The sequence below is a fragment of the Mycotypha africana genome, assembly GCF_025528875.1.
Source record: "Mycotypha africana strain NRRL 2978 chromosome Unknown BDF20scaffold_20, whole genome shotgun sequence".
Taxonomy (NCBI): Eukaryota; Fungi; Mucoromycota; class Mucoromycetes; order Mucorales; family Mycotyphaceae; genus Mycotypha; species Mycotypha africana.
This window is the reverse complement of record NW_026515744.1, coordinates 106,284-122,997: the sequence shown is the minus strand read 5'-3', so window position 1 is coordinate 122,997 and position 16,714 is coordinate 106,284. Positions and strand designations below refer to the sequence as shown.

At 40.1% G+C, this 16,714-nt stretch overlaps 5 protein-coding genes across 5 annotated transcripts; 1 reads left to right on the top strand and 4 right to left on the bottom strand.

The window, feature by feature from the left end:
• Nucleotides 1-143: 143 nt before the first annotated feature.
• Nucleotides 144-1,383, bottom strand: BDF20DRAFT_347836 (uncharacterized protein). The gene has a single exon (XM_053075247.1). It carries the CDS (start codon nucleotides 1,201-1,203, stop codon nucleotides 418-420), a length of 786 nt encoding a protein of 261 aa, XP_052930662.1. The 5' UTR covers nucleotides 1,204-1,383; the 3' UTR covers nucleotides 144-417.
• A 384-nt stretch (nucleotides 1,384-1,767) lies between these two features.
• BDF20DRAFT_983364 (uncharacterized protein) lies at nucleotides 1,768-5,898 on the bottom strand. The gene is made up of 7 exons (XM_053085154.1): nucleotides 5,155-5,898; nucleotides 3,125-5,082; nucleotides 2,817-3,055; nucleotides 2,564-2,753; nucleotides 2,328-2,498; nucleotides 2,131-2,265; nucleotides 1,768-2,051 (listed from the first exon to the last, which is right to left on the bottom strand). Exons 1-6 carry the CDS (start codon nucleotides 5,846-5,848, stop codon nucleotides 2,131-2,133), a joined length of 3,387 nt encoding a protein of 1,128 aa, XP_052930661.1. The 5' UTR covers nucleotides 5,849-5,898; the 3' UTR covers nucleotides 1,768-2,051.
• Nucleotides 5,899-5,960: 62 nt separating this feature from the next.
• BDF20DRAFT_902939 (uncharacterized protein) lies at nucleotides 5,961-7,497 on the bottom strand. The gene has a single exon (XM_053082897.1). The coding sequence runs from the start codon at nucleotides 7,455-7,457 to the stop codon at nucleotides 6,084-6,086; it is 1,374 nt and encodes a 457-aa protein (XP_052930660.1). The 5' UTR covers nucleotides 7,458-7,497; the 3' UTR covers nucleotides 5,961-6,083.
• Nucleotides 7,498-7,725: 228 nt separating this feature from the next.
• On the top strand, nucleotides 7,726-9,951 carry BDF20DRAFT_840554 (acyl CoA binding protein-domain-containing protein; the record flags this gene model as incomplete). Its single annotated transcript, XM_053079405.1, has 6 exons — nucleotides 7,726-7,851; nucleotides 7,926-8,053; nucleotides 8,080-8,164; nucleotides 8,239-8,380; nucleotides 8,465-9,714; nucleotides 9,790-9,951. The coding sequence occupies 6 exons, from the start codon at nucleotides 7,726-7,728 to the stop codon at nucleotides 9,949-9,951; spliced, it is 1,893 nt and encodes a 630-aa protein (XP_052930659.1).
• Nucleotides 9,952-15,240: 5,289 nt separating this feature from the next.
• Nucleotides 15,241-16,694, bottom strand: BDF20DRAFT_908561 (uncharacterized protein; the record flags this gene model as incomplete). Its single annotated transcript, XM_053083495.1, has 6 exons — nucleotides 15,241-15,265; nucleotides 15,349-15,951; nucleotides 16,033-16,200; nucleotides 16,267-16,345; nucleotides 16,419-16,508; nucleotides 16,589-16,694. 6 exons carry the CDS (start codon nucleotides 16,692-16,694, stop codon nucleotides 15,241-15,243), a joined length of 1,071 nt encoding a protein of 356 aa, XP_052930658.1.
• Nucleotides 16,695-16,714: the final 20 nt, after the last annotated feature.

Below are 16,714 nucleotides of genomic sequence, written 5' to 3'. Positions count from 1 at the left end.
CACATCAAGTGACATAACAATTACGGGGGATAGTCGGAAGCTTTTTTTACTAGTGCAAATTGCGGATTATTGGATGATATACCTTCAAAATAGAAAATGATGGTTCCGCTTAATGCTATGTTCTTGTTTAATGATTTTATGATCAGCATGAACAATGTTTACTTTATTAGTATTGGGATATCGGCATGATGATAAATAAGCCGCGCTGTTCTATAGAGAAATGCATAGATAGGAAAAAGATGCCTAAGACAGGAGGACAGCGAGGATGTAGAGATTAGGTTGACTTTACGGGGTTTGTCATTTGCGATTGATGTTTAACAACAATAACACAAGCACAAATAGTGTTACAATAACTATGATTCATTGCGTTTCTTACAAAACACTGATGCTTTTATGATAATGTGGTATTGGGGTGTGTTACTTTTTTGACGCTAAAGGTCGGCGTTTAAGGCGATTGACAATTGTAGGATGATGTGAATATGCCATAAAATTGGCATTGCTGAAAGGACCGACAGAATTGTCAAACGACTGAGAATATTGTTGGCGTTGTTGGTGACTAGAGTGTATGAAGGTATCTTCAAGAACGTGATTGAACCATCTCCTCAAAAAATTGCCGCTAGAATGATTTGCGGTGACTTCACCATCTGCTGATGAAGATAAGTAATAATAAGACTGTAAAGGTTTCTTGCGATTATTATTGAAGTCAATCCAATTGATTCCGCTACTAGTGGAGAGTTCCGTGTTGCAGGAAGTAGAATGGTTTGTTGTACTGCTAACACTGCTGCCATCGCTGCTACCAAGGCTACTTATACTATTTCTTTTGGAACTGCTTCTAGTGTATGACTGGTTTGAAGCAGTGGAATTGAATAAGCACGAGGCATTTTCTGATTTTGTCAGGCGTTTCAGGGATGCCCTCATAGGGTCTTCAAATCTACGTACATTACGGTATTCTTTATCAATTCTATCTAACTCTTTTGTGAGCCGACGCATATTTTGCGGATGGTCCAAGTAATCTTTATCGTTTGTTAAGTAGGATAGTCGTTGTAGTTGCAATTTGCATTGCGTTCTGCTTAACTCTGTTGTAGGGTGGCTATAAAGACGATGGAAAACTTTTTTTTTCTGCCCATTGCCCTGCTGGACTGGCTGTAAGTAAGCAACCGGAGTTGTACCAGATTGGTAAATTTCCTCTTGGAATGGTGGCATTATAAAAAACCAGAAAAAAATAATAATAACAGCAATTTGTGGAGAAAGGAAAAAGACACAAAGTAAACAGAAATTATTTACGCATTGTATTTAAGGAAAGCTGTTGCTCCGTTCATTGGTTCAATAAACAACATCACATGATAAATAGTCAAATGCAATGAAACGATAAAAATCAATGTTACGAAAGAACCCTATAACTGTCATATAGAACGACTTACTGAAATTAAGCATTTGAAGTTGAAAGATAATTTCGTATGGTCGCTTTTAAGTCGTGACATTTGGTACGACAAAGAATTTGAAAGAGTGCAAAAGATGCATCCTCGGTTATCATTTCATGCAGCCAGAGATGTATATATATTGTCAGGAAGCAAATAGAGAACGTTGATATGGGCACAAAAATTCTTGCTTAATTGCTGACAACGAATTAAGCTTGTCCATGTGATTGGTACTCAATAAATTATCCAATTTGATCATCCCATGGGGGTCAGTTATCCATTTTGGCGTACTAATACGTTGGTATCTGTATGAATCCAACAGAAATAACAACGTCAAAGACAGAATTTGCTACAAAACTTATTTATTATCGGATATTTGCATTTATATACATATCTACTCAAACTGAGAGAATCTTTTGATTAACAGTGTTCGTCATATGAGAAAACAAACCAAGTCTGCTACCAGTTGAACTTCTTTTGCCTGTTTCATTGTGTGCTTGCTGACGATGCAAGTAGTCTGTAATCCGAGCATCACTAGCCTCAACCACTTCTTTGACCTTTTTTTCTACTGCTTTACAGACTTGACGCTTTATTAATCCTGTCAACATGGGATTAAAAACCTTATAAAGAACACTATATCAATATCAAAAGGGTAGAAAGAAAATTAACATGGGAAATCTGCTCATAATCTGTTGATAATGGATTGACTTACTTATGCTTGCAATGTTTCACTTTGATGTCGAAGTTTATCGAGTTGGCAGTGAGATTGGTCAATTCGAAATGTATGCGTCTGATCTGCAGAGCTAGTAACTAAACGCATAGAAACGCTTAGTCCTCTTCCACCGGTCTAAAAACTCACTATCAGTATATATACTTCAAAAGTCAATGCAACTAATTTGGAAAACTTACGCTTAACGAAATAACACCACAATCTGAAACCCTAGGGAAACCACCTTTACGTTTGTAGTAGAACACAGCTTCTTCAATAATAGCTTGAATTCCGCTCAAATGAACGGCCATGCTTTGAGAATTTGCGTAGCTAAGCTTAGTGTTAGGGCTAAATCGCAAATAATCATCAGCCTACGATAATTTGTAGAGATACAATTAGCATACTATCTGAGTGGTGCTGCATTGCTAAGCATTACTTTTATTTCGATAATGTTCGGCATCAACGTATCACCTTGCAATACCATATTCTCGATTACAATATCATACTGTTTGTCGCTATAGAGAATTTTCGGTAGTGGGATATATTTAATCTGCTCAAACAAAGCCGGAAGTAAGCAAATCCTCATGTCGTTTAATAATTGAGGCTTAAACGTAGCGCGTCCATCGCTATGTAATAACGTATAATTAATGAACACATATGCTCACCTCAAAAATAGATAGAATAATTACCTATTATACCACAAATGTTTATGAATATCCTTAAATTTCCGCGATATCTCTGTGCTGGTAACATCATCAGAAATTCGACCCAAATAATTGAGATACGCTTGAATAAGGCCGTTCATTTGACTCGTGAGTCTACGTCCAGAATGTCTAAACTCATTAAATAGTTGTGTGCCATCTTCTGTGGCATCATCAGATGTAAGGTACTCAGGCTCCTTCATTAAACGTTTGATATAATTGCTTGCCTAACAATGGACGAGGACATTTAAGACGAGAACTACTTTTTCAATTGAAAAATCAGACAGTTCACTTACTGCTGTAAGAAGGTTGTTGATAGTCATATCGTGTTTTATATTGCTGGATACTTCATAGGTTTGCTGTAGGAGAGGATTTAGAGAAGTGCCTTGAGCCCAATCTTCGATGATAGTCTTGGCTTCGACGGTAGCAATGTTCAAGTAATACTCAGCTTGCTCCGAGCTACTAATGGTAGATGAACGACGGCGTTCAAATTTATCTTTGCCAGAGGAAATCCGTTTGCTCCAAACGTCAAAGAGAGAAATCAATGTAGTGATTGCTTGTTGGTATTCCGGATTTTTCTGAATTATGGCCATAGTTTCCTTTAATTTGCTTATTACTTCGTTGACTACAGGTTCTTCTTGGCTTTTGCTTTGTGAATTAGAATTGATCTCTTCTTCTTTATCTGTGTTCATACCAGAACTTCCCTGCAACATTTTGGAGGGTATCTGATCATCCTCACTGTCCAAACTGTCAGTAGCTGCTTCAACAGAAGAGCTATTATTATTAGAATAGGGGCCAATGTATGCTGCTCCCAGATCGTTCATTGCTTGCTGTTGAATGAAATCTGGCTGCTTGATGCTACTATTCTTTCGAACATTCCTATCGTTAGGGTTGGCATAATCGGAGACCTTCCAAAATTTATTTCGCTGGGAAAGGGTAGACGCCAAATGTGGACTTTCTTTTTCTTCCGCTTCATTAGGAGCAGAGTGTCTTCTGTTTTTTACATCATTAAAAGGCACACTGCTACCTCTATTGCCTACGGAAGGAACAGTTGAAAAAGCATTGAAATCATTTATGCCCAAACAGTGTTCTCTTGCAGGTTTAGTACTGTTGGCAATTTCTCCCAGACTATCAACATTCGCAGTCTCATATCCAGTTTCTTTAGTCCTTAATGAAGGAGAATCGCATGTAATTCTTACTACTGGTGTAGTAGCTTCTCCTACTTGATCTACGGACGCATCTTGGCTCTCATAGTAAGCATCAATGCTACCACGCTTTTGTTGATTGCTTGCTTTCCAGTCTTTTTGAGCAAAATAAGCACCACTGAGAGCATCAGACATACTAACTCGTTTAGCCTGCGTTTCATCAGTATCGCCTTGCTGATTGCGTTGCAAATTGTAATCAACTTCTCCACCAAAGTCGCTCCTTGTACCAGCTGTCGATTGCTCATCTTTAACTGTAGTAGAGACTATTTTGTTACCTTTAGATGGTGCTGACCGACCGTAAAATTCTTCCCGACGGTAGTCACCAGCAATTCGAATCGTATTTCCCAGAAACCCAGTGGAAAACGAAGATAATGATTGATCATTCATACCACTATAGACAGATTGAAGAGGCTGTATATCGGTTGAGTCCGTCATGAAGGCCTTCAATTGTTTTTTACCAGTATTATAGCTTGGTAAAATGAATGACGCCTGTTGTTCCATATCAGTGGCAATTTGTGGAGACAAACTGTCTGCTGAACGTAACTGCTCCTGCTTTCTAGTCATGTCAGAGCTAAAATTTTTATTGATTTCCATTGACCTTCTGATGTCGTTATTAGGATCAGCGGTAGGCTGGGCTGACGATACATTAGTCAAGAAAACATTGATTTGACGTCTAGAGGATGCGTTCGAAGAAGAAGCAGCCACGGAATCGGAATTCTGTTGTTTGGCTGAATAAAGCGGTTGCACATGATCGAGTCGGCTGCTAAAACCAGAGGAATGCAAAATAGCACCGTGTTGTTTATCGTCCTGCAGAGTATGATTAGCATCATCTGTAACTCCAATTGATGGCTCAGTATCTTCGAATCGATGATTTACAAAATTGCGATGCATTTCTGGAATAAGCTTGTTAGAATGCCGATTTCCATAGACTGCACTACTGCCATAATTCTTTAATTTTTGATCTTGTTGCCCAGCACTTGTTAGATTTTTGTGAGCGGAGCCATCAGTGTCTACAGAATCTCCAGTTCCTTCTTTAATATACGAACCCACTAGATACTTAAAGAATTAGAGCTTCTAAAAAATCTTTTATACTTTTCCCTTGTACGAATATGATCATTTACCATCAGCAGCGCCTGTATTGTTTACGCACGAGGAACTAGCATTCTCTTGCGTTGTCTTATCGCTAACTTTCAAGGTATCACTCATAGTTTGTTGAGCAATAGATATAATTTGGCTTAATAGAGCTCTGAAGTCTGCGTTAAACACAAAAAGCTTGATCACCTTGAGAATTTCCTTGCCTGTCATCCTGGCTTCTTCTTTAATTTGTGCACCTTGCCGCTGTACTTCTGTTGCCACATTTCCAGTAGTACTGCTCGCTTTTAAAGCGGCTTCCGAACGATGTACGTGATAAACGAAAGATTGAAACAATTCGTCGCGATTTTTCGTTTGAAGAGCACGTTGGAATGCAATTATAAGTTCTTGAAGATCATTCAAAAGCGTCTGACCGTCTTCCGATAAATTAGTTCTGTTTCGTTCAATAACTTTACTGTTTAAAAATCGGTCCATAACGGCGTTCAGTTGTTCATTAGTGGGCAATTTTCCTGCACGTAGAGATTGAACATTGTTCATAATAGTAATTGCTTCAGATTGCCTACGCTGTTGTTGAAAAAAATGCTCGTCAATAGATGAAGTCGTATGCCGTCTTCTGCCTTGAGTATTTTCTTCAAAGTCATTTTTATCAAAGGCCCCAGCACTGTTCACATGATGCTGTTGCTGGACAGGGGATGCCGGATAGCCTTCAATGGTAGCAGACATCCTTGAATAGGAGGGTAATAATGAAAGATACGTAATAATTGTTGCTGTTAATATTGAATGCAAGTTCAACAAAGCATCTCTTACTTCATTACGACTAAATTCATTTATAGTATCCGCCAAAATCATGCAATAAAATTTATTCGTTTATTTGCATTAAGAAAAAAAGATAATTGTACATGCATATCAATGCGAAATGAAGTGAAACTTTCCTAATCAAATTGTGTTTTCAAACAGTTTATAGTAACAATGCTGCTTCGATCGTGTCATTGCTATGTTTGAGGACAGTAATGTCACATAAGTGATCCACATCTTTCGTATACCCTGAAAGTAAATCAATCACTTTCAATCCTCCAACTCGTTGTAATCCTGGCGTCAGTGGAAAGAACTCGACTTGCGTCTCTATATATTGGTTGATGGTGACTTCGCCCAATTGCTTTGTGTTGGGCCCACTTAAAAGTACAGAACCCATCTTTGTTTTATCGGCACTAAGAATAAGTTTCATGTTCTTGTCCGAATGGTTTTTGATCCGTAGACCTAACTTAAATGGCTTTTCCACGATTATTTTGACAGGTTCATCTGGTATTAACCAAAATGGTTGTACTTCCAGATCTTCCAAAAAAGGTGCTTTTCTAGTCAACTGAGAAGTCTGTAGTCGGCCCATTTCTCCCATACTTGATCTCCATACAATATCCAATTTACCTAACGCATTGGTTGTTCTTGAAATCCTGTCGTTTGTCTGTGAATCTTTTACTGTTAATATGTACAAATATTGTCTAATATCTTGTGATTGAATGTATTGGTTTCTAAATACTGATGTATCTGTGGATTGCTTTAAGTCATCTTTATCTTCATTGTTTAAATTCACAATATGATTTAGGTCTTCATAATGAAAATGCTCAGATGGTTCAAATTTCATCCGTTCTAAATACATTGGTCCTGCTGAAACATTTTGGAGCTGTGCCTCCAAAAATACTCTCCCATCAACCATACTGTTCAACTTTGTTTTCACAGCGAGGGGATTTGATACTTGAAATTTGTAGAATTTACGAAAATGACGCTTTTGATCACTAGTTGTACTGTACTGAACTGAACACACAAGAATATGGACACCCAATTCTTTAATTTCATGCGACACAGTTGTATCGTAAGTTGCATTATGCTCCAAGATAGCTTGAGGAGCATTTGAATTGTCAAATAGCAGAAATCGTTGTGATGATGTTTGAAGTTCGATTTTGATACTCATTTGTTTCACTGGATACGAAGACTCATTGTTAACACAGACTAGGGTATTGAAGTTTTCGCCGAGATAAATATTGCCGAAGGCTGCTGGAAGTTGTAAAAGCTGACTTAATCCGAAATCTCGAATTTGTATTGCAGTATCAACCGTGTCAAAAGAGTGGGTCGCGGTCAGGTCTGTTTTATTGAGCTCTTTTAGTCCCTCAACTAACGATGAGCTTTTGCCTTGCGATTCGTAGTACATCGGTAATGAGGAAGCTAATTGAGGCCGGGACAGCCGCATTACTTTCAAGGACAACAAATGTGGTTGCTGGTCATCTGGAGGCTGTGAGCTTTTAGCTACAAATCCGTTATTAGGACGAGGCGATTGCATGATCTGATGAAATGTTAATGTGCCTGAAGGAGAACAGGGAGAATAAAAATGTCATTTTAACAAAGTAAAATGGACCTGAAAATCTTATTGGCTCACAGCGGCATAACACACAAGTCATTAACTTTCATATTGCACAGGCTCCACATGTGATTTTCATCAGTATTCACAGTTATTTGGCTTTCATTTTCCTCTTCTCTTTTAAGTTTTCATTCTTAGCTGTTTACGCTTTATTGATCTATTCTTTCTACGTGTCGTCGTAAATCGACTAATGGCAACCATACCACCTCATTATTCCGATCGGTTTATTGTTCAACGGTACAATAAGGCATTGCAATTTGTGCAGAGTCTACCTGCAAGTTCAAACTTCCAGCCTACTAAAAACCAGAAACTTGAGGTAATGAAGAGAAGCTTTCTCGAAAATTTGAGTGTGAGGAATTAAAGTGAATAATATCTCCAAAATTGATACAGCTATATGCTTTATATAAACAAGTATCTGAGGGCAATATAAAAACCCAACGTCCTGGCTTATTTGACGTTGTTGGGAGAGCAAAATGGTATATAGTTTGCAGAGTTATTACTTCTTCATCAAATGCAGTGTATGTTAATAATATACGGGACATAGGGACGCTTGGAAGAAACTCGAAGGTCTATCACAAATAGAAGCGAGACATCTATATGTTGAAGCCCTTTTAAGGGTAGCAAAGGAAGTAAGCTTCGGTTCAACAATAAACTCAAGAGGCTATTTGCATCTATTGAAGGCTAAGAAAAGATAAATTGTTAGGCCTATAGAAAGAATATGGGGCGAGAGGAAGCACAGCAAATAATACATACATTTGCCATTATGAGATTCTCTGATGACGAAACAGACGATGATTTAATAGAAACAGACACCACATCAAATTTAGAAGATAACGAAATCGATGGTCAGTATTTCATATATACATTCTTTAAAGTCTCAGACCTAAAACATCAGTAAGGATATTGAAGCTTTTTGGACTGTATGGTAGACACAAGTATTGAATCGGAAAATGCGGAAGAAGAGGCCTACTTGCGAGATGTACAAAATAGTAATATTCAGACTGATGCTAAACGAGAGACACCATTCAAATCATCGAGTAACGACACAGCTTATAATTTAGTAGAGCAACCACCGCTTAACAAACAACGACAGCCAGCCTTGACAAGAGCTCAACTACAGCAACATCAAATAGAACAAGAAAGACTTCACCAGCAACAGCAACAACGACAACATCAGCAGAATAGACCATCTTCAGTTGCCTCTATACAAACTATGGTAACAGCACCTACGACACCGAGACAATTACCCGTCAGTTCGAGGTCTACTTCGAGGTTAGGACAACATGCATCCGGGCTTCGCGTAAACAACAGCAGGCAAGGCTATCCCAACCATTCCTCAAAAGATGACTTACATGTGCTGCCTAGCAATAGTAAAGAAGCGAATTCTACGTCTTATATTGAAACCGACTTTGTAGATGACTCGATCAATCCGTGGCAAAATTTACCTTCCAATCCTAATATAAATAAGCAAGGGCAAGAAGTTAATAGTGGAGCTAGCAGCGATGACAACCAAGATAATATAATGAATAATAGAAGTAGGCATTTAGTGCAAAATAAGCATACTAATAGCAGCGTTTATAAGCCCCAATTGAGGTTGACATCGCCTATGTCTCAATATCAGCAAAAACAGCAGCTGCAACATAGAATACAACAACAACGGATAACATCCCCTTCACCTCCCTTCGTTTCAACTAATAAACCTACTTTACTACAACAGCAGCTATCAGGCATGGCGCCTCTTCTTCATAGCTCGCCCGTTCCTGGATCAAGCACTTCTTCGTCTGTCACTGCTACTCCCCAAAATCAATTATTACAACAACATCAGTCTGAAAGACCTGTAGAACCCTATGATCCACCAGCTGGGGGCTCAAGATCAAGTAGTAGAACACATAATTCATTGCTACACATCAAAGACGACCCTGCACTCCATCATTTTCTACACTCACAAATGAATCGACCCAGTAGCAGTGTTACTACAGTGGCATTGGGGCCAGCTACCAAAAAGGCTTTAGAATCACTACAAAATGAAGTCATTGCTCTCAACGACCGTATAAATGATTTACGTAGAGAATTAGTAAACCGCGATGAACATCGACCTAAAAGGAAACCAAGTAGTGGGCCCAACGAAGAATGTGATCCACCAGACGATATAGGGGACAATTGGCGATGGGTAATAAAGGTAGTATATCAACTATCACTTGCGTAAATATTTATAGTCAAATATGTTAAATAAGGACAACGCTTATTGTTATAGGCCGCTCTGAAGTATGCTGGTGTCAACATAATGACAGCCTTTATCTTATTTTTCATCCTTTATAAAAGTGATAGTCCGATTGCATTTGCGATTTTACGACAAGCGCAAAAGTTTTGGCGATCTTTTAAACTTCGAGTTCTAATAAGTAATGTGGTTGTTTAAAAGAATAAAGGGAAAACTGTCATTCGACATATAACGTAGACACGTCTTCTGATGTCAACTTAAGTTTTAACAAGGAGCAATAAATTGAAGCAGAACGCCTTCTGCTATTAAATCAGGCCATACGTATCTTTCTTTCAAATTATTTGAGATCATGGTTTGACAAAAAGGTTTACTTTGTCAATATTTCGCTTTCTTAGAATTTTATGAGTCGGGTTCCTAGAAAAATAGTAGGAAACATGACTTCCGCAGCTAAAAATAAATAAGTACTTCAAAATTGTTTTAAATTTGCAATTAGATAACGAGGCAGAAAAGCCATATTCTTCTGTTTAGTGTTATCCAAACTTGATATTATATGATACATGAGATGACCGGAATTCGTCCGATATCGTCTATGTAAGCAGATATCTTTTGTACAGTAGCAAAACTCTTTCCGCTTTCCATCACTTTTAACAAAGTTTTACCAAAAAAGGAAAGCGCAACAAAGACATTCACTACATAATCTTCATTTCGACATCTCGAAGTCAACGACCTTCTTAGACATGCCACCTGAAAGTATCAGCCGCAAAGGGCGTACTAAAGTTCTCCTTTCGGCCGACCAAATTCAGCAGTTATTGGACCTTTTCGATCGCCACCGACAGAACATCTTTTGCCCAAGTTGCAGCACCTACACCACCTTTCATAAGAAAGGTACTGACCCAACTAGCCCTTCTCAGCCTCTGTTTAAATGCACCTCTTGCTCTCGTCAAGTCAAAGCTAATGCCATGTTCGCAATTTTGCACCCACCCTCATCCCATCAAAAAACTAACCCTGAAACAGCTACGCAAACAGCCAGCACTGCTACGAGTACCTTAGATCCCCAACAACAGATTGCCGAACTAACTACCCTGGTAACCAGTCTCACCCAGCAACTTCAAGCAGCCTAGCAAGAGATAGAAAAGCTCCGCGTTCAGCTTAATGCTCAGCATCCCTCCTCCCAAGACGCCCTAGCGGCCCAGCACGACATGGCTGCATTACCCTGGCGCGACCCAGCCCGCCTCGAACAACTCAAACGCAGCATGGAACAAAACCGAGAACAGAGACGTCTTCAACGACAAGAAGCTGCTGCACGTATCCTTCAAGCACCCTCAAATAACCAAGGATTCCAATATATTTACCTCCCCACCAAGGCTCGTATCCCTATAGGACAGCTTCGCAACCATTTCCGCAAACTTGATATCAACAACAGCCGCCTTCTTGATATACATTACCCTGATCGTAACATTGTTGCAGTACTTGTTCACAACGATTACTCCAACGAGTTCAAAGACCAACTACGTGATTTTAAGATCACAATCCAAGAATCATTCAACCCAACCAGTGGAACTATACTTAAAGATCCCAAATATAACGACCTGTCCGACAATGAACGCGATGACATGGCTCGTCAGCTCCATCAGACCCGTATCATGAATGCACTTAAGTATATTCGAATCCCAGTTAAATATGCTGTTGCTCGACACTTTTTAGAAACTAATCAAATAACTAAGGAGTTGTATGCCACTATTGCTTCCAATCGAAATCAACAAACCTCTGAATCCCCATTCTTCGCCGATGATGTAATGTCAGAGGCCGCCCCTACATTTGATGAGGAAGAGTTTGATCTTCAACATTAATGACAACCTTAACCATATCACAATTCAATGCATCCGGCCTCCGAAAACAAGCTATTACACCTCTATTAAACTTAGCCGCCTCATCTACTTTTCTATTAATCACTGAAACGTGGTTACTACCACCCAGTCGATACCCAACTCACTGGATTCAATACCACACATATGGGGAACCAGTTGAAAACACCTACCGAGGGAGAAACGGAATCGCTCTTTTAGTTAACCCTGCACACCACCTCCGAGTTCATCACATCAACCATACACATCCGCTTCTATCTAAATATTCCCTCTCCTTTATTGTATCTAATTTTCTCATCCATTGTCTCTACCTCCCTCCCTCTTTAACTAACGATGAAGTAACAGAGATTTTGCATAGCCTCTCAACTGAGTCATCTACAACCACCACAACTATCATATGTGGAGACCTCAATGCCCGTATGGGATCATACACAGGAGATTCAACGTTCAACTACCGAGGAAAATTGGTGTATGATTGTATCCGTGCCAATAACCTCATTAATTGGAACTCTAGACTTCAATATGGACAGCCTACGTCACTCACATTTAATGGCACCAGTATCATTGATTATTTTCTGAGTAATACTGAACTCAGTAATCCTAAATTGCTCATTCGCGACGACCTGTCGCTTGATTCCAACCACAAATACATGTCACTGACGTTTGATTGCCCCAAGAATGTCCTGAAGAAACTACCACCTCCTCGACAACAATGGCACCTAGGGAAACTACAGCAACCTGGCAAGATCCATGCCTATCGACAAACCTTTCAAGACCAACTTGACCGTAACCCCACTGATTTAAATATGGCTCAGCACATCCAGTATCGTACACAAGCTATTGAAGTGATCGAGCTCTTACAGTCGAATCTTTGTACTGCTCTCTATGCCGCACTAGATCAAGTCTGTGGACGGGTCACTCAACCACATGTCATAAACTTGGAATCCTTCTGGACCGTCGAAATGCAACAAACGTTTGATCAAAGAGAATACTATTATCGGAAATGGCGCCGGGCTACTGGACTGAACAAACTTGACTACTGGATCAAACATCAGCAAGCCAAGGCCAAACTTCGTCGTCTCTATCGAAGTCGTCGACAGGAAACATGGCAACAGTTTTGTTATCAGATGAGTCATGAAGAGTATACCAAAGCAATTGCACGTTTTAGTAAAATCCGTAAGAAGCGAAATCTAACCCCTTCGTTCTCTTCCCCAGAAGGTCCACAAGCTGCAGCTGATCTCATGGTGTCTCATATGCAAGGCACGTATTCGGGTCAATATCTTCCATCACCGTATCAACGCCAATTACCACCAATTGACCCCACGCAAGCGTTCACTTTAAACGAGTTCTTCATATCTGAGGATACCATTGTGAATGCGATCAAAAGCCTCCCCCGTAAGAAAGCTCCCGGGGTGGATGATATCAAAATCGAAATGCTGCAACCAGTCAGCGACCGAATAGCGCCCTTTCTATTAAATATCCTCCAATTAACCTGGAAATGGTCCTATACGCCTAAGTCATGGCGCATTGCCCAAACGATTCCGATTTATAAGAAAGGCCCCCCCAACCGATCCAGGTAACTACCGTCCAATTAGTCTTACATCTATTTTTCGCAAAATTTTAGAGCGATGCATCCAAGATTACCTTTTGGCCAATAGTCCCCCACTCGATATTGCGCAGGGTGGATTCCGTATTGCCCGTAGCTCCTTAGATCAAGCTCTTTGTTTAGCGGAAATCTGCAATATTTTGAAACGCCAGCACAAGATCGAACCAGTTCTAGCTTTCCTCGATATCAAATCAGCGTACGATACGGTTGACCGTAACGTCATATGGACAGTGCTTCGTCCCCATATTCCAGTACCGCTCCTTGCCCTATTTCAAAACATGTTTGACGATGTCAGCATTGAAGTCCTCCAGAACAATGCCAAGTCAGAACCTTTCAGCCCTACTACTGGTGTCCTTCAAGGATCCATACTATCTCCTATACTCTATTCATATTACATTAACGAACTACCTACACTGCTCCGTCCAAGCCCACTGGATCTTTCCTTGCCTGTTCCGGAATTGATTCTAAATATCAACTGTTTACTATATGCCGACGATGTCGTCTTGATTACTGATAAAGATCATCTTCAGACCCTGTTGCAACAATGTGAAGCTCATAGTCTTCGGCTAGGCTATCGCTGGCATCCGAATAAATGTGTTATACTAGACAGATCAACGCACCCTATAGATTACCAGCTTTATGGAGTTCCTCTACAACGTCAGCTCACTTTTCCGTATCTAGGGATACCTTTTCAACCAGGTGGTAGTATAGATATAAATGAACTAGCACGTACTAACACATTTAAGGCCCTTACTACGATGAACCAATTAGCAGCAATCGGTGTCAATCCTGGTGGATTCGAAAAACTGCTCTCACTACGGTTATATGCCCAATTAGTCCGCGCAAAGATGGAATACGGACTGGCCATTAGCCCCCTAACCGCGAAGCAATATAAACAATTCGAAGATACCCAGAACAAGTGTATTCGACGAATCTTTGGTGGATCCAGTAGATCGTCTGCCCGACTTATGCTCCACCTTGCCAATCTGCCCACCATGAAAGAACGCTCCTTCGTCCTACAAGCTAAGTTCCTATTACGTTCTACCTCACTACCTACTGATACTTTAATCTCGATACTACTCCCATATATAGGCCAGCAACAAAGTAAATCGTTATATTGCAAGCTTGCTCGTTCTCCGATCTGGCAAGATTACACTTCTTCTCCGCTCAATCAACGATCTGAATCAGCTGCTCTGCGACGCTGTATTGCTAACTTCCGCACTAGCCTCCTTCACATCCAACAATCGAACAGCCTCAACTCCAAACTGATCTCTCAATGCCGTTCTCGATTAATGATCGACCCGATCCTTTATCCTCCTATGTCAACTAATGAACGCAGCCGATGTATCCGATGGCGTTTGGGTTGGCTTCCTGGAGGCCACCGAACCTATTGCCTTAAACATCCCTCGTCATTACTTACAAAGTTCCACGCTATCTCCTGTTTAAACATGCACCACCGCCTACGACTCCCCACATCAGTCCGTGATCCCATATCCTATGTCCTCAACCGTCTTCCTACACATCCGATCAACAACCCATCCCAAATACAACACTGGCATTTTCTATGGCCAGCACTTTGTCACATTTTGTTTGAACTCGACTACTTACACCACTCTCAAGAGCCGCCTACAACTCCTCGGTTAGGGCACCTATTGCTCGACTGGTTACCCTCTTCCCCTCCCCCAATCCTTTAGTACATAATCCTTTTTACCCTTGAGCCCTAAGGGGTTTTTAGTTTCTTTTAAGCCTTTGGAGCTGCCCCGGGCAATTTAGATAAGCTTAATATCTCGTGTCCATTGGGCTTTAAAAAATTAATATTATGTAATAAAATCTCTGTTTAAACGTACAGTAGCAAATTTTACATTCCCCCAATAGAAAGATCTCAATTCCTCATTCCATTTATAATTACAATAAAAAGCGTTCGTACTAATTATTTTTCTAAAATGTGATTAGTTTATTGTTAAGAGCCTAAGACTTCTACTCTAAAAACGATAAATCCAACTGTCGTTGTTACTGTCAGCCTAATAAATCTGCGAAAACACTATCACAGGAATAAGTATACATGTATTGGTATTAATAAAGCAAATGCAATACGCTTATTTTATCAATCAATACTAGACTTACTCTTTCTTTTCAACTTTTTTTGCGGGTTCAGTTGCTGCTGAAGTAATGTTGGGTGACGAAAAGAATTGGCTTCCTTGAGGCTGATTTTGCTGAGTTTGAGAATGTGCTGAAGCACTCATAAATGAGCCCCACACATTATTGCTATTGCTGGTATTTGGAGTCGTTTGACCATAAGCTTGTCCTAAATTTAGACTTGCTAATTGATTCGTCAAGTTTGCAGTAGTAGTGGCGTTATTGTTGTTGAAGAATGGCTGTTGCTGCTGCTGGAAGGTCGGGGCTTGTGCAGCAGGCATACTGCTATAAAGTGATAGTATGGAAGACTTGATATCGTTCAACTTTTTAGTTTGATCATCTACAGCTGGTTGTTGTTGTTGCCTTGTTGAAGCATCATTCGCTTTCTGAGAATTACTATTAGCAAAAAAATCAGCACCTTGAAGCTGCTGAACAGCAATAGAAGAGTTAGTGCTCGATGTTTTGTCACTTGTTACAGAAGATGGAGATGGAGACCCCAAGAAAGCATCCAAATTCGCGAACTCTGATTGTTTCGATTTCGCTGAACGCTGTTGTTTTTGAGCCACAGGAGAAGAATCGGCTGATGTTGTACTCGTCGCCAAGGTCTATGTAGAAGAGGTGCATTAAGATAAGTGCGGTACAACCCTTTATGTTGCAAAATGTATAAGTTACGTTACTCTAACGGATACGCTGTCATCGATATCATTATCACCACCAAGAGTTTCGGGATCAGGAATAGGTCCTTTCATTGCCCATCTTTTCTGTTCATACTTGGCACGAATCCACATCTCCATATTACTTTCTGTTGGTTTTCTATCTTTGAGACTAGCCTCCCAATACCTGATAAATAGTCGAATAAGTTAAAGGCTGAAACCTGCTTATATATTCTTCATATAGAAACGTTACTTATTTGCTCGCTCATTTCCCCAGCGTACCATATTTTCTACTTGTTCTGGTACCCACGTATCCAAATCAACAGATTTTACTGAACGTATGAAAAGAGTTCAGGTTACTTCCCAATACAAAATGGCATCTTCTCATTCTTTCTTCTCGTATACCTTTACTGATATGGACGCCAAGGGAACGATGTATACCCGAACAGCGAATGCATATGAAAATGCCAAGATTCCAAGAAGCCCATCGAGCATCTTTGTCAAGAAAGGCCCAAAGTTAGAGCTGAAGTGCAAAATTTCTGTCTTGCTCATCGTATGGTTACCTTTTTTTTTACAATCGGCGCAGTACTTATTGGATGGTTTTTGTAAAAGAGCTTTCAGCACCTTCGAGTTCTTCTCATTTGTGGCTTTGTCAGCTACTCGTGCATAGCGGGTGGACATCGTTGGGTAAAACAGACAAA